The 25,617-nt window shown below is 52.2% G+C and overlaps 1 protein-coding gene across 1 annotated transcript in view; it reads left to right on the forward strand.

The window, feature by feature from the left end:
* Positions 1–25,617, forward strand: part of TTF2 (transcription termination factor 2) — an 86,425-nt gene that overhangs the window by 17,850 nt on the left and 42,958 nt on the right. The window contains 5 exon segments of the mRNA XM_069944951.1: positions 13,776–13,831; positions 18,950–19,061; positions 19,179–19,262; positions 25,454–25,517; positions 25,603–25,617. Coding sequence (XP_069801052.1) covers positions 13,804–13,831; positions 18,950–19,061; positions 19,179–19,262; positions 25,454–25,517; positions 25,603–25,617 — 303 coding nt within the window. The 5' untranslated portion in view covers positions 13,776–13,803.

The following is a 25,617-nucleotide window of genomic DNA, read 5'->3' on the forward strand; positions in this document are numbered from 1 at the left end:
AACCCCGTTCGTGGTGCTGGCACCTCAATGATACTTTGCTTAGAGATCCTGGAGTTCTTGCGCAGATTTGCACGGACCTGACTGCCGATTTTGCCACCAATGTCACCCCTGATTCCTCGCCCCTGATGGTCTGGGAGGCCCATAAATGCTACATACGCGGGACCTGTATCAAGTTAGCCACGCGCCTCAAGAAAGAGCGCTCAGCTAAAATTATATCCTTTGTATTATAAATAGAGGATCTTGATAGGCAACACAAGAGAACCCTCGCCATTTCTACGGGTGCAGAGTTGGTGGTCTTGCGGGGTAAACTACATGATCTCACCTTTGCTGATGCTAAGGCCTCTCTAGCCAAATGCTGGCGAATCTTTATGGCCTTTCTCCTACCACGACCCCTGCCAGCACTGACTCACTCCACTGTTCCATCTCTTCATATCTCTCAGGTTCGGGCCTCCCATCGCTGCCCTAGGAAAGCAGCTCACTACTTAAAGCGTAACTGTCAGTTCAGGGTCATTTTTCTGAAAACATTAAATATCAACAGTACAAGCGATTTTAAGAAACTGTGTAATAGGTTTTATGTACTAAAAGTTTCCTTCTGTACTGAAAAAGCAATCTCCCAGCCTCCCCCCTCACATCAAATGAAGCAGGATTTCTGTCTCCATTATGTGGCTATGGAGAGGGGAGGGGCTGTTAGGAGTGACTGAGCACGGAGCAGTCCTGCACAGCACAACACCCTGCAATCTTCTCTCAGTAAGTTCATAGATAATCACTGACCTTTCTGACACCTGAATTTAGCGTTTTAGGTGCCCAGAGAGTCTACAAACAGCTGACCTTCATGTCACCTCTTCCTGCTCCCTCATCTCCCTCAGCCCCTCCCCTCTTCATAGGCTTACAATGGAGAGAGCAGAACCCGTCTTCCCTGGCTTCTCTGTAATGAAGACGTGTTTGCCTGATAATGCACAGATAAGAAGTCAGGGGGGAGGCTGGGAGATTGCTTCTTGAGTACAGAAGGAGGCTTTTTTGGCTGATGAAACCTATTACAGAGTTTCTTAAAATCGCTTATACTACTGATTTCTGCAATAAAAAAAAACATGACAGTTACTCTTTAAGTTCTCCCTCACGGCTTTGGGATGGGCGATTAAATCTTCCCCTTCTGGTAAGGCGCCCCGCCCAGATGGCCTTACATTGCCCTACTACAAGTCCTTCGGCCCCCTTCTCCAGGATCACTTTTTGTCTGCATACAACTCCATTTCAACGGATTCTACCATGCCCACGGATGCTCTACATGCTCTACATGCTCACATTTCTTTCTGTTTTCCCCAAGGAGGGTAAAGACCCCACTCATTGCTAAAATTATCTCCCCATCTCCCTCCTGAATCTAGATCTTAAATTCTTCTCCAAAATTTTGGCCACCCTTCTTCTCCTTCCCATCATACACTCGCGGAAAAGGTCTTTGACTAAGTCAGCTGGCCCTTTCTTTTTGCCACGCTTCGACATCTTGGTCTCAGACCTCGTATGTTGGAGTGGATTGGTTCCTTGTACTCTTGTCACTCGGCTTGGGTATCAGTCAATGGCCTTCTCTCCTCGTCGTTCCCTATATCCAATGGAACGCAACAGGGCTGCCCCCTTTCTCCCCTTATCTTTATTCTGACCCTTGAACCCTTTCTCAGACGTGAGATCCAACGTGAACATCTCTGGGGTGCGTGTGGGACCCGTGGAACATAAGGTTACAGCCTATGCAGATGATGTGTTATTTTTTTTCTCACCCAGCCCTCTGTCTCCCTTCCTAATCTTTTTTTTCTCAGCTTTCGCGTTACCAGACTCTTTCTAATTAAAAAATTAACTTACAAAAATCTGAGGCGCTCAACCTCTCTCTCTCCCTTTCTCGGTAGTCGCCTCACTGGAATCCTCCTTCCCTTTCCGATGGTCGCGTATCTCTGTCTTACCTAGGGGTCCACCTCACACCCTCGCCTTCCGATATATTTAGGACAAACTTCCCGCCTATGCGTAAATGCATTGAATCTGACTTACTCCGGTGGCACAAGGGCACCTTTACCTGGTTTGGGCGTTGCTCCATCTACAAGATGAATATCTTGCCTCGCTTATTATATCTTTTCTAGGCCCTCCCGGTGGCGGTGCCCTTGTCCTACTTCCGGCAACTCTCCACAGTTCTCACTAAATTCGTTTGGGCGCACAAAAAGCCCCGGTTAGCCAAATCAATATTGTGTTGCCCTAAAGCTCGAGGAGGTCTCCCTAACCTTTATCATTATTATGTTGCCGCTCACCTATCCCCCTCCTTTTCCGCAGGCATGGAAAACCCAGTTTTTTGTGCCTGGACACAGGCTGGTAACTTTCGGACTACCCTCTTTCTCAAAGGTTTGTCGTGGTTATATCTCTGTGAACTTAATGATCTCTCAGACCCTGCCCTGTTGGGGTTCTGGAGGGCACTGCAACGTAATCATTTTCGTCGCTCCCTTCCTAACCCGGCTTGCTTTGGCCGTTCTCCTACACACCTGAATCTCTCTGTTCAGACGACGGTCCACCTTGTCAGTCTCTTTCCCTTCTGTATAACCTGTTAAGCTCTCCACCGGAACAGCCTCCCCCTCCCTTTCTCTCTGGGAAGTAGATCTAGAAGTTACCCTTTCGGACGCTCAGGTAGACCGCATCTTTACCTGCACCCACTCCTCCTCTATCTCCTCGCGCCTCCAGGGGACAGTGTATAAACTTCATTGGCGGTGGTATAGGGTTCCATCCCGCCTCTACCGTATCTTTCCCGATGTCTCACTGCTCTGCTGGAGGAGCTGTGGTGGAGACAGCTCACTTTTACATACGTTTTGGAGTTGTCCTAAACTGGCTCCCTTCTGGAATAAATGTGGGGTATCTCATCCACCTTTACTGACCACCAACTTCTATTTTCTCCATCACTTTTCCTCCTGCAGGGGTCAGACATCTCCCTTAAAACCTACGGCATTCTGTCCTCCGACATCTGATTAACGCCGCACGTGCATGCATCCCTGCGCTGTGGCGTTGCTCCGATCCCCCCAGTGTGTCCATGTGGATCCGTAGGATTGAGGACATCAAACGCATGGAGGATCTTAATGCACAGCTCCATGGACGTGACTCTGTTTTTCCGGACGTGGTTTTACTGGGATCAATTCATTCAAACAAATGAGTATAAATCTCTCCTGGCTCAGTGAGGAATGGTCTTCCCTACGTTTCCCATACACCCCCTCCTGCTTTTGCTGCTTTACATTTTTTTCCCCCCTTCTTTCTTTCCTTCTTTGTCCTGGACCAAGCGTTAGCTCACTCATCTCAATGATAATTTTCTAGCAATACCCTCCCACATGCTGTGCTCAAAGTTTCTTATACTGTAATTGCTGAATATTTTATAGTGGTTGTAATTTGGTTATGTGCCTTTACACCCGTCTGGGTGATGTTTTGTATTGTAGTTCTTATAAAAATTTGAAAACTGAATAAATTCGAGAATTTTAATAAAAAGGATGCTGCAGGTTATTACTCCCCCTAGGACATATGCTTCTGCAGGTTATTACTCTCCCCTAGGACATAAGATGCTGCAGGTTACTCCTCCCCCCCCCCCCCCCCCCCCCCAAGACATAGGATGCTGCAGGTTATTACTCCCCCTAGGAAATAGGATGCTACAGGTTATTCCTCCCCTAGGACATATGATGCTACAGGTTACTCCTCCCCCTAAGACATATGGTGCTGCCTGTAACATCTGCACATCTTCCATAGACTGGACTACTAAGCCTGTAACATCTGCACATCTTTCATAGACTGTACTACAACGCCTGTAGCATCTGCACATCTTCCATAGACTGTACTACAACGCCTCTAGCATCTGCACATCTTCCATAGACTGTACTACAAACCCTGTAACATCTGCACATCTTCCATAGACTGTACTACAAACCCTGTAACATCTGCACATCTTCCATAGACTGTACTACAACGCCTGTAACATCTGCACATCTTCCATAGACTGTACTACAACGCCTCTAGCATCTGCACATCTTCCATAGACTGTACTACAACGCCTCTAGCATCTGCACATCTTCCATAGACTGTACTACAAACCCTGTAACATCTGCACATCTTCTATAGACTGTACTACAAAGCCTGTAACAACTGCACATCCTCCATAGACTGTACTGTACTACAAAGCTTGTAACATCTGCACATCCTCCATAGACTGTACTACAACGCCTGTAGCATCTGCACATCTTCCATAGACTGTACTACGCCTCTAGCATCTGCACATCTTCCATAGACTGTACTACAAACCCTGTAACATCTGCACATCTTCCATAGACTGTACTACAACGCCTGTAACAACTGCACATCCTCCATAGACTGTACTACAAAGCCTGTAACATCTGCACATCCTCCATAGACTGTACTACAAAGCCTGTAACATCTGCACATCTTCCATAGACTGTACTACAAAGCCTGTAACAACTGCACATCCTCCATAGACTGTACTACAAAGCCTGTAACATCTGCACATCCTCCATAGACTGTACTACAAAGCCTGTAACATCTGCACATCCTTCATAGGCTGTACTGTACTACAAAAAAGATTCTTGGACCAGCGTGTGCAGGTGAAGACATTAGATGTGTTTATTGGAAAGACCCATAAGAACATGGACACATCGATCACTTCTCACAGAACGTCAACGCGTTTCTGGCGCATGCGCGCCCTTGATCACGAAAAAGATAGGCAACATAGTGCACACATTTATACACGTAGCCCCTCCCCCCAACTGGGGAAGTTGCTCACGTGTTTACAATAAAATGTTCATTAAAAAGAATTCATTGTAGCTTGTTACAAATATACTTAAAAACATTGCTGCATAAGCTCATTTAAAGGACTGTACATAGATATTAAAGGCTTCTTACATCGTTATATAACCAGTTTTTGTAACCAAATTTAGCCCACAATTCAAGAGCATTAAACAAATTATCACCAAAAACGTATGCATTTTGCGAGGGGATCCCATCTTGAATGAAATCTTAAAAGAAGGATGTAACATAGTTTCCAAACGAGCACAAACTTTAGGGGATACCTTATCCCCATCAGTTCCTAAATCCAACACACCAGCGAAAACATGGCTATCTTGCAAAGGGTACTATAGATGCGGAGGCTGCAGTATATGTAAATAAAAGTAAATATTTTACAGATAATAAAAGTACTTACAGGCATGAAATAAAAACATTTTCAAATTGTAGGAGCTCTTTTGTGGTGTACTCCATAAGCTGCGCGGAATGCAACGTGCAGTATGTGGGGTGCACCACTAGACAGCTACGAACCCGTGTCCTGGAACACATCTATGATGCGGGACACAGCAGCTCTCGCAACATCTCTGGTGCTTCGCGACATTTTGCTGAGGCCCATGAGGGTAAGGTAGATAACATGAGAGTTATGGCTCTTGAACAAGTTCAGCGTCCATGGAGGGGTGGGGACAGAAGGGTTAAACAGCAAGAAAGAGAAGCCTTCTGGATGTTTCATTTAGAAACATGTGCCCCCAATGGGCTAAATCAGCGCCGTGAATTACATTTGTATTACTAAAGTATAACGATGTAAGAAGCCTTTAATATCTATGTACAGTCCTTTAAATGAGCTTATGCAGCAATGTTTTTAAGTATATTTGTAACAAGCTATAATGAATTCTTTATAATGAACATTTTATTGTAAACACGTGAGCAACTTCCCCAGTCGGGGGGAGGGGCTACGTGTATAAATGTGTGCACTATGTTGCCTATCCTTTTCGTGATTTAGGGCGCGCATGCGCCAGAAACGCGTTGACGTTCTGTGAGAAGTGATCGATGTGTCCATGTTCTTATGGGTCTTTCCATTAAACACGTCTAATGTCTTCACCTGCACACGCTGGTCCAAGAATCTTTTTTAGAATATTTGCAGCACATACTTGAGTGCCGGACCGTGCGAGGCAGACTAACAACCTAGGTGAGCTGGCGTACCATATACATCACAGTACTGTACTACAAAGCCTGTAACATCTGCACATCCTCCATAGACTGTACTGTACTACAAAGCCTGTAACATCTGCACATCCTCCATAGACTGGACTGTACTACAAAGCCTGTAACATCTGCACATCCTCCATAGACTGTACTGTACTACAAAGCCTGTAACATCTGCACATCCTCCATAGACTGTACTGTACTACAAAGCCTGTAACATCTGCACATCCTCCATAGACTGTACTGTACTACACATCCTGTAACATCTGCACATCCTCCATAGACTGGACTGTACTACAAAGCCTGTAACATCTGCACATCCTCCATAGACTGGACTGTACTACAAAGCCTGTAACATCTGTACATTCTCCATAGACACTATATCCACAGCCTCCCCTCTATCCAGATACATTATATCCACAGTCCCTTACCCCTATCCAGGTACACTATATCTACAGTCTCCTTCCCCCTATCCAGGTACGCTATATCCACAGCCTCCCATCTATCCAGGTACACTATATCCACAGCCGCCCCCCTATCCAGGTACACTATTAAGTACCCATTAGGTATCTCTGCTTTCTCCTGATCATCACAGTCATCCCCCACTATTGCATCTGTTACACTCACTTTAATATAATTTCTAACATACAGACATACTCGCCCTTTCCTTATACTATACAGACATACTCCTCCTCCTCCTCCTCCTGCCCACCCTGTCCTTATACCATACAGACATACTCGCCCTTTCCTTATACTATACAGACATACTCCTCCTCCTCCTCCTCCTCCTCCTCCTGCCCGCCCTGTCCTTATACCATACAGACATACTCCTCCTCCCCTTCTGCCCACCCTGTCCTTATACCATACAGACATACTCCTCCCCACCCTGTCCTTATACCATACAGACATACTCCTCCTCCCCCTGCTCACCCTGTCCTTACACCATACAGACATACTCCTCCTCCTGCCCATCCTGTCCTTATACCATACAGACATACTCCTCCTCCCCCTGCTCACCCTGTCCTTACACCATACAGACATACTCCTCCTCCTGACCACCCTGTCCTTATACCATACAGACATACTCCTCCTCCTGCCCGCCCTTTCCCTATACCATACAGACATACTCCTCCTCCTGCCCACCCTGTCCTTATACCATATAGACGTACTCCTCCTCCTCCTGCCCACCCTGTCCTTATACCATACAGACATACTCCTCCTCCTGACCACCCTGTCCTTATACCATACAGACATACTCCTCCTCCTGCCCACCCTTTCCCTATACCATACAGACATACTCCTCCTCCTGCCCACCCTGTCCTTATACCATATAGACGTACTCCTCCTCCTCCTGCCCACCCTGTCCTTATACCATACAGACATACTCCTCCTCCTGCCCACCCTGTCCTTATACCATACAGACATACTCCTCCTCCCCTTCTGCCCACCCTGTCCTTATACCATACAGACATACTCCTCCCCACCCTGTCCTTATACCATACAGACATACTCCTCCCCACCCTGTCCTTATACCATACAGACATACTCCTCCTCCTGCCCATCCTGTCCTTATACCATACAGACATACTCCTCCTCCCCCTGCTCACCCTGTCCTTACACCATACAGACATACTCCTCCTCCTGACCACCCTGTCCTTAAACCATACAGACATACTCCTCCTCCTGCCCACCCTGTCCTTATACCATACAGACATACTCCTCCTCCTGCCCACCCTGTCCTTATACCATACAGACGTACTCCTCCTCCCCCTGCCCTTCCTGTCCTTATACCATACAGACATAATCCTCCTCCCCCTGCCCACCCTGTCCTTATACCATACAGACATACTCCTCCTCCTGCCCACCCTGTCCTTATACCATACAGACATACTCCTCCTCCCCCTGCCCACCCTGTCCTTATACCATACAGACATATTCCTCCTCCTGCCCACCCTGTCCTTATACCATACAGACATACTCCTCCTCCTGCCCGCCCTTTCCCTATACCATACAGACATACTCCTCCTCCTGCCCGCCCTTTCCCTATACCATACAGACATACTCCTCCTCCTGCCCACCCTGTCCTTATACCATACAGACATACTCCTCCCCCTGCCCACCCTGTCCTTATACCATACAGACATACTCCTCCTGCCCACCCGGTCCTTATACCATACAGACATACTCCTCCTCCTGCCCACCCTGTCCTTATACCATACAGACATACTCCTCCTCCTGCCCACCCTGTCCTTATACCATACAGACATACTCCTCCTCCTGCCCACCCTGTCCTTATAATACACACATACTCCTCCTCCTCCTGCCCACCCTGTCCTTATACCATACACACATACTCCTCCTCCTCCTGCCCACCCTGTCCTTATACCATACAGACATACTCCTCCTCCTGCCCACCCTGTCCTTATACCATACAGACATACTCCTGCTCCCCTTCTGCCCGCCCTGTCCTTATACCATACAGACATACTCCTCCTCCCCTTCTGCCCGCCCTGTCCTTATACCATACAGACATACTCCTCCTCCCCTCCCCCTGCCCACCCTGTCCTTATACCATACAGACATACTCCTCCTCCCCTTCTGCCCACCCTGTCCTTATACCATACAGACATACTCCTCCTCCTGCCCACCCGGTCCTTATACCATACAGACATACTCCTCCTCCCCCTGTCCTTATACCATACAGACATACTCCTCCTCCTCCTGCCCACCCTGTCCTTATACCATACAGACATACTCCTCCTCCCCCTGCCCACCCTGTCCTTATACCATACAGACATACTCCTCCTCCTGCCCACCCTGTCCTTATACCATACAGACATACTCCTCCTCCTGCCCACCCTGTCCTTATACCATACAGACATACTCCTCCCCCTGCCCACCCTGTCCTTATACCATACAGACATACTCCTCCTCCTGCCCACCCTGTCCTTATACCATACAGACATACTCCTCCTCCCCCTGCCCACCCTGTCCTAATACCATACAGACATACTCCTCCTCCCCTTCTGCCCACCCTGTCCTTACACCATACAGACATACTCCTCCTCCCTTCTGAACAATGTAAATCCCTGACTATTGACAGCCCAGTCATGTGAGGAGTCCAGCCATGTCTCAGTCACACCAACCACATCAATGGACTCCTCCAGCACCAAGGCCTCCAGCTCCCCCATATTGCTGCTAGACTTCTGGCATTAGTGACCATACACTTTATATTACCATCGTGTTTAACCCCTTCATTATAAGAAATGGGATTTATTACAGTGCTGTGACTACAATCATCCCCACTGCTCATCTGCAACATATGGATCTCCCTATCCACTGCTCTTATCCTCCCCCTCCCCCCACAGGACCCTTCTCCCTATCCACTGCTCTTATCCTCCCCCCACAGGACCCTTCTCCCTATCCACTGCTCTTATCCTCCCCCACAGGACCCTTCTCCCTATCCACTGCTCTTATCCTCCCCCCACAGGACCCTTCTCCCTATCCACTGCTCTTATCCTCCCCCACAGGACCCTTCTCCTTATCCACTGCTCTTATCCTCCCCCCACAGGACCCTTCTCCCTATCCACTGCTCTTATCCTCCCCCCCACAGGACCCTTCTCCCTATCCACTGCTCTTATCCTCCCCCCACAGGACCCTTCTCCCTATCCACTGCTCTTATCCTCCCCCCACAGGACCCTTCTCCCTATCCACTGCTCTTATCCTCCCCCACAGGACCCTTCTCCCTATCCACTGCTCTTATCCTCCCCCCACAGGACCCTTCTCCCTATCCACTGCTCTTATCCTCCCCCCACAGGACCCTTCTCCTTATCCACTGCTCTTATCCTCCCCCTCCCCCCACAGGACCCTTCTCCTTATCCACTGCTCTTATCCTCCCCCCCCCCCCACAGGACCCTTCTCCCTATCCACTGCTCTTATCCTCCCCCTCCCCCCACAGGACCCTTCTCCTTATCCACTGCTCTTATCCTCCCCCCACAGGACCCTTCTCCCTATCCACTGCTCTTATCCTCCCCCCACAGGACCCTTCTCCCTATCCACTGCTCTTATCCTCCCCCCACAGGACCCTTCTCCTTATCCACTGCTCTTATCCTCCCCCCACAGGACCCTTCTCCCTATCCACTGCTCTTATCCTCCCCCCACAGGACCCTTCTCCTTATCCACTGCTCTTATCCTCCCCCCACAGGACCCTTCTCCCTATCCACTGCTCTTATCCTCCCCCTCCCCCCACAGGACCCTTCTCCTTATCCACTGCTCTTATCCTCCCCCCACAGGACCCTTCTCCCTATCCACTGCTCTTATCCTCCCCCCACAGGACCCTTCTCCTTATCCACTGCTCTTATCCTCCCCCCACAGGACCCTTCTCCCTATCCACTGCTCTTATCCTCCCCCACAGGACCCTTCTCCCTATCCACTGCTCTTATCCTCCCCCACAGGACCCTTCTCCCTATCCACTGCTCTTATCCTCCCCCCACAGGACCCTTCTCCCTATCCACTGCTCTTATCCTCCCCCTCCCCCCACAGGACCCTTCTCCTTATCCACTGCTCTTATCCTCCCCCCACAGGACCCTTCTCCCTATCCACTGCTCTTATCCTCCCCCCACAGGACCCTTCTCCTTATCCACTGCTCTTATCCTCCCCCCACAGGACCCTTCTCCCTATCCACTGCTCTTATCCTCCCCCCACAGGACCCTTCTCCCTATCCACTGGTCTTATCCTCCCCCCACAGGACCCTTCTCCTTATCCACTGCTCTTATCCTCCCCCCACAGGACCCTTCTCCCTATCCACTGCTCTTATCCTCCCCCACAGGACCCTTCTCCCTATCCACTGCTCTTATCCTCCCCCCACAGGACCCTTCTCCCTATCCACTGCTCTTATCCTCCTCCACAGGACCCTTCTCCCTATCCACTACTCTTATCCTCCTCCACAGGACCCTTCTCCCTATCCACTGCTCTTATCCTCCTCCACAGGACCCTTCTCCCTATCCACTGCTCTTATCCTCCCCCACAGGACCCTTCTCCCTATCCACTGCTCTTATCCTCCCCCACAGGACTCTTCTCCCTATCCACTGCTCTTATCCTCCCCCCACAGGACCCTTCTCCCTATCCACTGCTCTTATCCTCCCCCCACAGGACCCTTCTCCCTATCCACTTCTCTTATCCTCCCCCACAGGACCCTTCTCCCTATCCACTGCTCTTATCCTCCCCCCCCCCCCCCCACAGGACCCTTCTCCCTATCCACTGCTCTTATCCTCCCCCTCCCCCCACAGGACCCTTCTCCTTATCCACTGCTCTTATCCTCCCCCACAGGACCCTTCTCCCTATCCACTGCTCTTATCTTCCCCCACAGGACCCTTCTCCCTATCCACTGCTCTTATCCTCCCCCCACAGGACCCTTCTCCCTATCCACTGCTCTTATCCTCCCCCTCCCCCCACAGGACCCTTCTCCTTATCCACTGCTCTTATCCTCCCCCCACAGGACCCTTCTCCCTATCCACTGCTCTTATCCTCCCCCCACAGGACCCTTCTCCTTATCCACTGCTCTTATCCTCCCCCCACAGGACCCTTCTCCCTATCCACTGCTCTTATCCTCCCCCCACAGGACCCTTCTCCCTATCCACTGGTCTTATCCTCCCCCCACAGGACCCTTCTCCTTATCCACTGCTCTTATCCTCCCCCCACAGGACCCTTCTCCCTATCCACTGCTCTTATCCTCCCCCACAGGACCCTTCTCCCTATCCACTGCTCTTATCCTCCCCCCACAGGACCCTTCTCCTTATCCACTGCTCTTATCCTCCCCCCACAGGACCCTTCTCCCTATCCACTGCTCTTATCCTCCCCCCACAGGACCCTTCTCCCTATCCACTGCTCTTATCCTCCCCCACAGGACCCTTCTCCCTATCCACTGCTCTTATCCTCCCCCCACAGGACCCTTCTCCCTATCCACTGCTCTTATCCTCCTCCACAGGACCCTTCTCCCTATCCACTGCTCTTATCCTCCCCCCCCCCCCCCCCACAGGACCCTTCTCCCTATCCACTGCTCTTATCCTCCCCCACAGGACCCTTCTCCCTATCCACTGCTCTTATCCTCCTCCACAGGACCCTTCTCCCTATCCACTGCTCTTATCCTCCTCCACAGGACCCTTCTCCCTATCCACTGGTCTTATCCTCCCCCCACAGGACCCTTCTCCCTATCCACTGGTCTTATCCTCCCCCCACAGGACCCTTCTCCTTATCCACTGCTCTTATCCTCCCCCCCACAGGACCCTTCCCCCTATCCACTGCTCTTATCCTCCCCCCACAGGACCCTTCTTCTTCCACCTCAATGTTCTGTCCTCTGTCTAACCTATCAGCCACTATATTACATACCACACTGTGCTGCATAGACATACCAAACAAACCGAACTGGAAAATTGAGAGATAACCCCCCCTCCCCCATCCAGGAAAATGCCTACGTATAAATATAAAGCACTAGTTCGCTGGCCCGCGTATAAAGCACTAGCTCGCTGGCCCGCCTGTAAAGCACTAGTTCGCTGGCCCGCCTGTAAAGCATTAGCTCGCTGACCCGCGTATAAAGCACTAGCTCGCTGACCCGCGTATAAAGCATTAGCTCGCTGGCCCGCGTATAAAGCACTAGTTCGCTGGCCCGCCTGTAAAGCATTAGCTCACTGGCCCGCGTATAAAGCACTAGCTCGCTGGCCCCCCTGTAAAGCACTAGCACGCTGGCCCGCCTGTAAAGCACTAGCACGCTGGCCCGCGTATAAAGCACTAGCTCGCTGGCCCGCCTGTAAAGCATTAGCTCGCTGGCCCGCCTGTAAAGCACTAGCACGCTGGCCCGCCTGTAAAGCATTAGCTCGCTGGCCCCCCTGTAAAGCACTAGCACGCTGGCCCGCGTATAAAGCACTAGCACGCTGGCCCGCCTGTAAAGCATTAGCTCGCTGGCCCGCGTATAAAGCACTAGCTCGCTGGCCCGCCTGTAAAGCACTAGCACACTGGTCCGCGTATAAAGCACTAGCACGCTGGCCCGCATATAAAGCACTAGCACGCTGGCCCGTCTATAAAGCACTAGCACGTTGGTACACTTATGATATGGTGAGCTAGTATCACATTGTAGCAATATAGGGAAATAAAAAACAGCTGCAGGCTGAGCAATCAATAGCCGCAACAAACTACGACATACATGCCACCAACACACACAGTGCTTCTATATCAACATACACAAACGCACACCTCTGCTACATCGCCATACACAAATTGTTCTGCTACATAAGGACCTTTAGCTCCCAATCTGGGTAAGTTCCTATGACGATATAACATATAGGAATGTGGAGGGGCATGGTGTCACAGAGTGGTGTCTGGTAGGTGAAGTTAAGGGACTGTGCCGCTCTAAGAGAGGGGTCCGGGCTTCTATCAGTTGTTGAACAGGCTACTCTGCGGTCAGGCACAGTTATTTCCCCGAACTTTAGGGAAGCGTCTGTATAAAGTGTGTGTAGTCAGTATTGTACAGTAATAATCTGGTTCGGCACTGATGTGTGAGAAGTGATGCCCTCCTGTGTTTGTGTGTGGTGTGCCCTCCTGCATAGTCCAGAGAGAAAGTGAGTTGTGGGGCACATTGTCTGGTGTCATGTGACGTACGTGTTGTCTGCAGGTATCCGCACTACGTCCTATCTATTCAAGTAGCAGGAGCTCATAGTCTATACCTGTACTGTTACCCGCCTCCAACCCTGCCCCTGCTGTTATCTGTATGTTGTTTCTTGCAGAGCACCCCTGAATCGCCTTGCTGACATAATGGAGAAGGTTCGCTGTCCTGAGCATGGTGAGTAGGGACATGGTAGATTTATTATCTGCATATAGTATTAGCTGTGTATCGGTGGATAGATATTGGTCATTGGTGACCAAGCTAAGAAAATAGTGGGCACCACCATATAAACCTGAGTGCTAAACCAATGCGAAAAAAAACATGTTCACATGAAAGGTAGCACATCAAGAAAATCTCTATTCCATAGCAAATAACAATACACAAAATATGTACAATTACCAACCAGGAGCAGTAAGACCAGGGAGGTGCAATAGATACCACGCTACATCCGCTATACGATCATCACCATCATGTATCTATTGTAGATGAGGTTCTACTATACGATTACCATCATGTATCTATTACGGATGCGGTTCTGCTATACGATCACCATCATGTATCTATTACGGATGCGGTTCTGCTATACGATCATCACCATCATGTATCTATTACGGATGCGGTTCTGCTATACGATTACCATCATGTATCTATTACGGATGCGGTTCTGCTATACGATTACCATCATGTATCTATTGTGGATGCGGTTCTACTATACGATCATCACCATCATGTATCTATTACGGATGCGGTTCTGCTATACGATTACCATCATGTATCTATTATAGATGCGGTTCTGCTATACGATCATCACCATCATGTATCTATTACGGATGCGGTTCTGCTATACGATTACCATCATGTATCTATTACGGATGCGGTTCTGCTATACGATCATCACCATCATGTATCTATTACGGATGCGGTTCTGCTATACGATCATCATCATGTATCTATTACGGATGCGGTTCTGCTATACGATTACCATCATGTATCTATTACGGATGCGGTTCTGCTATACGATCATCACCATCATGTATCTATTACGGATGCGGTTCTGCTATACGATCACCATCATGTATCTATTACGGATGCGGTTCTGCTATACGATCACCATCATGTATCTATTACGGATGCGGTTCTGCTATAAGATCACCATCATGTATCTATTACGGATGCGGTTCTGCTATAAGATCACCATCATGTATCTATTACGGATGCGGTTCTACTATAAGATCATCACCATCATGTATCTATTACGGATGCGGTTCTGCTATACGATCACCATCATGTATCTATTACAGATGCTGTTCTGCTATACGATTACCATCATGTATCTATTACGGATGCGGTTCTACTATAAGATCATCACCATCATGTATCTATTATAGATGCGGTTCTGCTATACGATCACCATCATGTATCTATTATAGATGCGGTTCTGCTATACGATTACCATCATGTATCTATTACGGATGCGGTTCTGCTATAAGATCATCACCATCAAGTATCTATTATAGATGCGGTTCTGCTATACGATTACCATCACGTGTTGAATATGGGTGTTATACCCCTTAGTTATTGTGGTCACGTATACCCATAGGACACAAGTTATCACATGGGCAGCCTGAATCTCTATATTCCTAATCCAGATTCCTCCGTTGGGACTCCCTTGCTGTGGTACGCTTTCTATGCGTTCATACTATGTTGTTTTTTGTGTCATTACATTATGTGGTAATAATGGTCACGATGTGGCATATGTGCCCATACACACTATATTTTGGCATATCTAGGCCTGTGTGTATTATACAGTGTTTGATAAGTGATATTTTAGGCACATGGGTGGAGATCACGTGTCTTTATTCTAATGCCGTGCCCTATGTGCAGCTATAATTGTATGGTATATGGTGATAAGACGTTGCAGTGTATGCCATAGTGGTGCCACATGGCAAGGGATATGAGCGGGTATTTGAACCTGTATATACTATGTTGTGTATCCCGCATATTTTAGCATGGGATGATGAGATTTGATGTGTATATGTTATTATGTTATATGACGCTGTTTGGATAGATATGTTTTATTGTGTGACATAATGAGCTAGCATTAGGATAGGACACCTATTGGTATATGATCTATGTCTAATGCCCCATTATCACATGGTGTGTGTGTGTGTGTGTATCACATGGTGCTGCCTCCGTATTTGTATAGATTGAGTGCTTGGATACATGATACTTTAGACACACGATAGGCAGGATTACCATCTCTGATCCTCGTATTTAGCCGAGGTGCCGTTGCTGTATTGTGGACATGATCTGTGTCGGCATTGGCCTATATGCTTACTTTCAGTACCCTGGTAAGGATGCAAGTATTACAGGGTTAATATGCATTGTAATGATACAGACCCCATGTTCTTGTAGCCTGACTGGAGTAAGAAAAGCTCCAAAGTTGGTTCTCCTATTTTGTATTGTTTGGTATAATTGGTCTGACTGCGCCCTGTGCTCTGAATATCTCACTATTATATCTAATACCCAGTTCTCTTAGGTCGCTGGATGCAGGTTATTCTCTATGAATTGTATAACACAATCTATGTAATACAGTTACTGCACTTACTATTACATATGCTTATCAGCTCCTCTAAGTGTGACTGGCGGCTCCTGAGGCTGTATTACATCATCAGTGGCTGTATTACGTCACCAGTGGCTGTATTACGTCACCAGTGGCTATATTACATCATCAGTGGCTGTGTTACATCATCAGTGGCTGTATTACATCATCAGTGGCTATATTACATCATCAGTGGCTGTATTACATCATCAGTGGCTGTATTACATCATCAGTGGCTGTGTTACATCACCAGTGGCTGTATTACATCACCAGTGGCTGTATTACATCATCAGTGGCTGCGTTTCACCCCCAGTGGCTGCGTTTCACCCCCAGTGGCTGCGTTGCACCCCCAGTGGCTGCGTTGCACCCCCAGTGGCTGCGTTGCACCCCCAGTGGCTGCGTTGCACCCCCAGTGGCTGCGTTGCACCCCCAGTGGCTGCGTTGCACCCCCAGTGGCTGCGTTGCACCCCCAGTGGCTGCGTTGCACCCCCAGTGGCTGCGTTGCACCCCCAGTGGCTGCGTTTCACCCCCAGTAATATCTCGTATGTATTTTTGCTTTCTCTTATATTGCATCTTTATGACTTTCATTTATAACTACATTTTATGGAGATTTTAGACACTGAAGGCGCCAACTTTAGGGTGAGACCGGAATGTTAACCTTAGGAAGTGTAACCATCAATTTAAAGTGACCCTGTGCCCACACTCTGACAACCCCCCTCCCCCCCCCCCCCCCCCCCCCCCCCCCCCCCAAAAAAAAAAAAACACAAAAAAAAACCACTTGTACCCTCGGATAGCTGCTTTTAATCCAAGAACTGTCCTCGGGTCCGTTCGGAAGGTGATGCTGTTATTGCCCTAAAAAACAACTTTTAACTGGCAGCTCCGTGCTGAACGGCGGGCTTACATTGTGTGTGCATTAGGCTGGCACACCCTCTGTCCCTCCTCCCAGCCCTCCTCATCATTAGGAATGCTCCAGGCAGATTGCCTATTATTCACCACCTGTGTCAGCCCGGCACATGGGCTGCTTCATTAAGACACCTGTGCAATGTTCAGCATGGAGAAAATGTTTCAGTAGCATTCCTAATGATGAAGAGTGTGGGGAGGAGGGACGGAGGGGTGGTGTAAGGTAAGGGCTCAGATACTCCCGTTTGGCACAGGGCTGCAAGTTTCAAATTTATATTTTAGGACAATAACTGCATTACCTGCCGAACGGACCCCAGGACAGATCTTGGATTAAAAGCAGCTATCCGAAGGTACAAGGGGGGGGGGGGGGGTCAGATTGTGGGTACAGAGTCGCTTTTACAGATTTTACTCAAGTAAAGCCTTTTGTCTTATTATGTTAGTGTTTGATTGAAAATGTCGTGTCGCAAAGCCATCACATTTTGCTTTAAAAATTTTAAATGACCACTGCTGAAAACAATGGAGATTGGGTTAAATAAAAATATCCATAAAAATACAAGGCTTACAGAAGTATAATGGCTTCAAACACATGCATGTTTATGTTACGGGTATTATGAGTGTGAATGTGCAACACCCGTAACGGCAATTGTGCAACACCCATATGGCAAGTGTGCAACACCCGTAACACTTAATTAAGGATAAAAGAAATGCAAAAACCTTAGTGGGGGCGTCATCTCCCTCCACCCCTCCCCTCTCCATAGAGAACAATGAAGACAGGGGGGAGAGCTTCAAACTGCTTTTTCATGATAAAAATGTATTTCTCGGCTAATAAACCCAATTACAAAGTTTATTAAAATCGCCTGTACTATTGATTTCTGCAAAAAAAAATAAAAAATTAACAGGTACACTTTAAGCAATGTCATGTTGTTAGATGGCAGGTCCATAGCCTTACTTTCACCCAAGGGTTTTATACAGAACCATTTTGTTAGATCACAGCATAAACTTTTGTATCTTTTGTTACGGGTGTTACACGCTGCGGTTGTTTAGTAGAAGTATAATAATAAAGTATATAGGTGTTATGGCAATGTTCAGGCTACTTCCCTTCTAAATCGCAGAACAATTAACCGTTGTTATATAACTACAGCAGTCAGCTGGAAATAACCCAAAAAACGTCCGATCCACTATCACTATCAGACACACCCAAAAACAGGTTTCTTTTTTTCCAGATATGTCATGCTCTATCAAAAATCTGTAGATGTAACTTATCAGTGAGGGTAACATTATAAAATTAATATTTAAAAAAAAAAAAATGGTGGTCTGGCTGAGTTTGGATGGATTGGCCTCTCTAAGGTTCTTAAATATGTTGTAGTATGATTGGCGCTCACATCCCTGAGGAAGCCGGGAGCGGCCGAGCGCGGGGTGTGCTCTCTGCTCCCACCTGACCTCCTCTTTATTTTTCGGACTCCACATGGGGAATCTATTTTTCCCCTTAGCTAAGGACTGCATTACGTGTTGCTTTGTGGATGGCTTATGGATCTCTCCTCCTAGCTTCCTGGGTCAGGCTGGTTGAGGAGTCCTGGCTGGGACATTGTAGTGGATGTAGCATGGTATCTAGGGCGCCTCCCTGGTCTTATTGCTCCTGGTTGGTAATTGTACATATTTTGTGTATTGTTATTTGCTATGTAATAGAGATTATCTGGATGTGCTACCTTTCATGTGCATATGCTTTTTCTATTGGGGTATATCGGTCATTGGTGACCACAGTAACATCTTCACACTGCTCCTTCTGCTTCCAGGTACCCTTTGTTTGCTAAAAACCGGGACACGTGAGGGGCCCAACAAGGGGAGGAGCTTCTATGTGTGCCCCGCCCACCGTGGTATGGCCTGTCCATATTCCCAACCTGTAGAGTAAGTGTGTGTGGGATGTCGGAGGGGGGGGGGGGGTGTCTGTGTGTAGAGGATGTCGGGGGTCCGGTAATGGGGCTTTCCCCTTACCCCGTGTAATGTCGTCTCTTCTCGCTTCAGTCTCCCGGCTTCACACTGTCTGCTCCATGAGGACTTTCAGCTGGACCTGCAGGCTTTGGTGAAGCAGGACTCCGGTGGCTATAGGTGAGACATGGGCCATGTAAAAGTAACAGGGTGGGGTGAAGGATGGTGGTGGGGGAAGGGCGAAGGATGGTGATGGGGGAATGAGGGGCGAAGGATGGTGGTGGGGGAGGGGCGAAGGATGGTGGTGGGGGAGGGGCGAAGGATGGTGGTAGGGGAAGGGCGAAGGATGGTGGTAGGGGAAGGGCGAAGGATGGTGGTAGGGGAAGGGCGAAGGATCGTGATGGGAGGGAGGGAAGAAGGATGGTGATGGGGGAGGGAGGGGCGAAGGATGGTGATGGGGGGAGGGAGGGGCGAAGGATGGTGATGGGGGGGGAGGGGAGGGGCGAAGGATGGTGATGGGGGGAGGGAGGGGCGAAGGATGGTGATGGGGGGAGGGAGAGGCGAAGGATGGTGATGGGGGGGGAGGGAGGGGCGAAGGATGGTGATGGGGGGGGGGAGGGAGGGGGCGAAGGATGGTGATGGGGGGGGGGGGGGAGGGGCGAAGGATGGTGATGGGGGGGAGGGAGGGGCGAAGGATGGTGAAGGGGGGAGGGAGGGGCGAAGGATGGTGAAGGGGGGAGGGAGGGGCGAAGGATGGTGATGGGGGAGGGAAGAAGGATGGTGATGGAGGGTGGGAGGGGCAAAGAAGGGGTGGTGATGGGAGGGAGGGAAGAAGGATGGTGATGGGAGGGAGGGACGAAGGATGGTGATGGGAGGGAGGGACGAAGGATGGTGATGGGGGAGGGAGGGAAGAAGGATGGGGGAGGGAGGGAAGAAGGATGGGGGAGGGAGGGAAGAAGGATGGTGATGGGAGGGAGGGACGAAGGATGGTGATGGGGGAGGGAAGAAGGATGGTGATGGGAGGGAGGGACGAAGGATGGTGATGGGGGAGGGAGGGACGAAGGATGGTGATGGGGGAGGGAGGGACGAAGGATGGTGATGGGGGAGAGAGGGACGAAGGATGGTGATGGGGGAGGGAGGGACGAAGGATGGTGATGGGGGGGCGGAGGGGCGAAGGATGGTGATGAGGGGGAGGGAGGGGCGAAGGATGGTGATGAGGGGGAGGGAGGGGCGAAGGATGGTGATGAGGGGGAGGGAGGATGGTGATGAGGGGGAGGGAGGGGCAAAGCATGGGATGGTGATGGGAGGGAGGGACGAAGGATGGTGATGGGGGAGGGAGGGACGAAGGATGGTGATGGGGGAGGGAGGGACGAAGGATGGTGATGGGGGGTGGAGGGGCGAAGGATGGTGATGAGGGGGAGGGAGGGGCGAAGGATGGTGATGAGGGGGAGGGAGGATGGTGATGAGGGGGAGGGAGGGGCAAAGCATGGGATGGTGATGGGAGGGAGGGACGAAGGATGGTGATGGGGGAAGGGATGAAGGATGGTGATGGGGCGAGGGAGGGACGAAGGATGGTGATGGGAGGGAGGGACGAAGGATGGTGATGGGGGAGGGAGGGATGAAGGATGGTGATGGGGAGGGAGGGATAATGGATGGGGATGGGGGGAGGGAGGGACGAAGGATGGGGATGGGGGAGGGACGAAGGATGGTGATGGGGAGGGACGGATGGGGGGAGGGACGAACGATGGGGATGGGGGGAGGGACGAAGGATGGTGATGGGGAGGGATGGGGGGAGGGACGAAGGATGGGGAGGGAGGGGCGAAGGATGGTGATGAGGGGGAGGGAGGGGCGAAGGATGGTGATGAGGGGGAGGGAGGGGCGAAGGATGGTGATGAGGGGGAGGGAGGGGCGAAGGATGGTGATGAGGGGGAGGGAGGGGCGAAGGATGGTGATGAGGGGGAGGGAGGGGCGAAGGATGGTGATGAGGGGGAGGGAGGGGCAAAGCATGGGATGGTGATGGGAGGGAGGGATGAAGGATGGTGATGGGGCCAGGGAGGGACGAAGGATGGTGATGGGAGGGAGGGAGGGACGAAGGATGGTGATGGGGACGGAGGGATGAAGGATGGGGATGGGGGGAGGGACGAAGGATGGTGATGGGGAGGGAGGGATTGGGGATGGGGAGGGAGGGATAATGGATGGGGATGGGGGGAGGGAGGGACGAAGGATGGTGATGGGGAGGGAGGGACGAAGGATGGGGATGGGGGGAGGGACGAAGGATGGTGATGGGGAGGGAGGGATGGGGGGAGGGACTGGGGATGGGGGGAGGGACGAAGGATGGTGATGGGGAGGGAGGGATGGGGGGAGGGACGAAGGATGGGGAGGGAGGGATGAAGGATGGTGATGAGGGGGAGGGGCGAAGGATGGTGATGAGGGGGAGGGGCGAAGGATGGTGATGAGGGGCGAAGGATGGTGATGAGGGGGAGGGGCGAAGGATGGTGATGGGGAGGGAGGGATGAAGGATGGGGATGGGGGAGGGAGGGATGAAGGATGGGGATGGGGAGGGAGGGACGAAGGATGGGGATGGGGAGGGAGGGACGAAGGATGGTGATGGGGGAGGGAGGGACGAAGGATGGTGATGGGGGAGAGAGGGACGAAGGATGGTGATGGGGGAGGGAGGGACGAAGGATGGTGATGGGGGGCGGAGGGGCGAAGGATGGTGATGAGGGGGAGGGAGGGGCGAAGGATGGTGATGAGGGGGAGGGAGGGGCGAAGGATGGTGATGAGGGGGAGGGAGGATGGTGATGAGGGGGAGGGAGGGGCAAAGCATGGGATGGTGATGGGAGGGAGGGACGAAGGATGGTGATGGGGGAGGGAGGGACGAAGGATGGTGATGGGGGGTGGAGGGGCGAAGGATGGTGATGAGGGGGAGGGAGGGGCGAAGGATGGTGATGAGGGGGAGGGAGGATGGTGATGAGGGGGAGGGAGGGGCAAAGCATGGGATGGTGATGGGAGGGAGGGACGAGGGATGGTGATGGGGGAGGGAGGGACGAAGGATGGTGATGGGGGGGGGGTGGAGGGGCGAAGGATGGTGATGAGGGGGAGGGAGGGGCGAAGGATGGTGATGAGGGGGAGGGAGGGGCGAAGGATGGTGATGAGGGGGAGGGAGGATGGTGATGAGGGGGGGGGAGGGGCAAAGCATGGGATGGTGATGGGAGGGAGGGACGAAGGATGGTGATGGGGGAAGGGATGAAGGATGGTGATGGGGCGAGGGAGGGACGAAGGATGGTGATGGGAGGGAGGGACGAAGGATGGTGATGGGGGAGGGAGGGATGAAGGATGGTGATGGGGAGGGAGGGATAATGGATGGGGATGGGGGGAGGGAGGGACGAAGGATGGTGATGGGGAGGGAGGGATTGGGGATGGGGGAGGGACGAAGGATTGTGATGGGGAGGGACGGATGGGGGGAGGGACGAAGGATGGGGATGGGGGGGAGGGACGAAGGATGGTGATGGGGAGGGAGGGATGGGGGGAGGGACGAAGGATGGGGAGGGAGGGGCGAAGGATGGTGATGAGGGGGAGGGAGGGGCGAAGGATGGTGATGAGGGGGAGGGAGGGGCGAAGGATGGGGATGAGGCGGAGGGAGGGGCGAAGGATGGTGATGGGGGGAGGGACGAAGGATGGTGATGGGGAGGGAGGGAGGATGGTGATGAGGAGGGAGGGAGGGGCAAAGCATGGGATGGTGATGGGAGGGAGGGATGAAGGATGGTGATGGGGCGAGGGAGGGACGAAGGATGGTGATGGGAGGGAGGGAGGGACGAAGGATGGTGATGGGGGAGGGAGGGATGAAGGATGGTGATGGGGACGGAGGGATGAAGGATGGGGATGGGGGGAGGGACGAAGGATGGTGATGGGGAGGGAGGATGGTGATGAGGGGGAGGGAGGGGCAAAGCATGGGATGGTGATGGGAGGGAGGGATGAAGGATGGTGATGGGGCGAGGGAGGGACGAAGGATGGTGATGGGAGGGAGGGAGGGAAGGGACGAGGATGGTGATGGGGGAGGGATGGGATGAAGGATGGTGATGGGGACGGAGGGATGAAGGATGGGGGCTGGGGGGAGGGACGAAGGATGGTGACGGGGAGGGAGGGATTGGCGATGGGGAGGGAGGGATTGGGGATGGGGAGGGAGGGATAATGGATGGGGATGGGGGGAGGGACGAAGGATGGTGATGGGGAGGGAGGGACGAAGGATGGGGATGGGGGGAGGGACGAAGGATGGTGATGGGGAGGGAGGGATGGGGGGAGGGACTGGGGATGGGGGAGGGACGAAGGATGGGGATGGGGGGAGGGACGAAGGATGGTGATGGGGAGGGAGGGATGGGGGGAGGGACGAAGGATGGGGAGGGAGGGATGAAGGATGGTGATGGGGGGAGGGGGCGAAGGCTGGTGATGAGGGGGAGGGGCGAAGGATGGTGATGAGTGGGGAGGGAGGATGGTGATGAGGGGGAGGGAGGGGCAAAGCATGGGATGGTGATGGGAGGGAGGGACGAAGGATGGTGATGGGGAGGGAGGGATGAAGGATGGGGAGGGAGGGATGAAGGGATGGGGATGGGGGGAGGGATGAAGGATGGGGATGGGGGGAGGGATGAAGGATGGTGATGGGGGGAGGGACGAAGGATGGGGATGGGGGAGGGAGGGACGAAGGATGGGATGGGGATGGGAGGGACGAAGGATGGGGATGGGGAGGGAGGGACGAAGGATGGGGATGGGGGGAGGGACTGGGGATGGGGGAGGGACGAAGGATGGGGATGGGGGGAGGGACGAAGGATGGGGATGGGGGGAGGGACGAAGGATGGGGATAGGGAGGGAGGGATGAAGGATGGGGATGAGGGGGAGGGGCAAAGGATGGTGATGAGGGGGAGGGGCGAAGGATGGTGATGGGGAAGGGAGGGACGAAGGATGGTGATGGGGAGGGAGGGAGGATGGTGATGAGGGGGAGGGAGGGGCAAAGCATGGGATGGTGATGGGAGGGAGGGATGAAGGATGGTGATGGGGCGAGGGAGGGACGAAGGATGGTGATGGGAGGGAGGGAGGGAGGGACGAAGGATGGTGATGGGGGAGGGAGGGATGAAGGATGGTGATGGGGAGGGAGGGATGAAGGATGGGGATGGGGGGAGGGACTAAGAATGGTGATGGGGAGGGAGGGACGAAGGATGGGGATGGGGGGAGGGACGAAGGATGGTGATGGGGAGGGACGGATGGGGGGAGGGACGAAGGATGGGGATGGGGGGAGGGACGAAGGATGGGGAGGGAGGGGCGAAGGATGGTGATGAGGGGGAGGGAGGGGCGAAGGATGGTGATGAGGGGGAGGGAGGGTGCGAAGGATGGTGATTGGAGGGGGCGGGAGGGGCGAAGGATGGTGATGAGGGGGAGGGAGGGGCGAAGGATGATGATGGGGATGGAGGGAGGAGTGGTGATGAGGGGGAGGGAGGGGCAAAGCATGGATGGTGAGGGAGGGAGGGCATGAAGGATGGCTGATGGGGCGAGGGAGGACGAAGGATGGTGAGGTGGCGGGAGGGAGGACGAAGGATGGTGATGGGGAGGGAGGATGAAGGCTGGTGATGGGGCCGGAGAGGGCATGAAGGATGGGGATGGGGGGAGGGACGAAGGATGGTGATGGGGGAGGGAGGGATGGGGATGGGGAGGGAGGGATAATGGATGGGGGATGGGGGGAGTGAGGGACGAAGGATGGTGATGGGGAGGGAGGGACGAAGGATGGGGATGGGGGGAGGGACGAAGGATGGTGATGGGGAGGGAGGGATGGGGGGAGGACTGGGGCATGGGGGGGAGGACGAAGGATGGGGATGGGGGATGGACGACGGATGGGGATGGGGAGGGAGGGATGGGGAGGGACGAAGGATGGGGAGGGAGGGATGAAGGCATGGTGATGAGGGGGAGGGGCGAAGGATGGTGATGAGGGGGAGGGGCGAAGGATGGTGATGAGGGGCGAAGGATGGTGATGAGGGGGAGGGGCGAAGGATGGTGATGAGGGGGAGGGGCGAAGGATGGTGATGGGGAGGGATGAAGGATGGGGAGGGAGGGATGAAGGATGGGGATGGAGGGATGAGATGGATGGGGATGGGGGGAGGGATGAAGGATGGTGATGGGGGGGAGGGATGAAGATGGGATGGGAGGGGAGGGACGAAGGATGGGGATGGGGAGGGAGGACGAAGGATGGGGATGGGGCGGGAGGGATGAAGGATGGGGATGGGGAGAGGGAGGATGAAGGATGGGGATGGGGGAGGGAGGGACGAAGGATGGTGATGGGGGAGGAGTGATGGATGGAGTAACAAAAATGTACGTATTCTCTTTAGGTTATATTATCGCTGTGTGAAGAGCGATGGTAAGAAGTTCTGCGGCAGCGTTCCATGGAAGGAGGTGACCACCTGACATCCATTATTAGTGTAAGAATCATTGCTGCACATTGCCTGCCATTACCTCACCCCGTCTGCTCTTCTTCTAGGAATCTAAGTGTATA

This window comes from Dendropsophus ebraccatus, chromosome 11 (genome assembly GCF_027789765.1).
Source record: "Dendropsophus ebraccatus isolate aDenEbr1 chromosome 11, aDenEbr1.pat, whole genome shotgun sequence".
Classification (NCBI taxonomy): domain Eukaryota; kingdom Metazoa; phylum Chordata; class Amphibia; order Anura; family Hylidae; genus Dendropsophus; species Dendropsophus ebraccatus.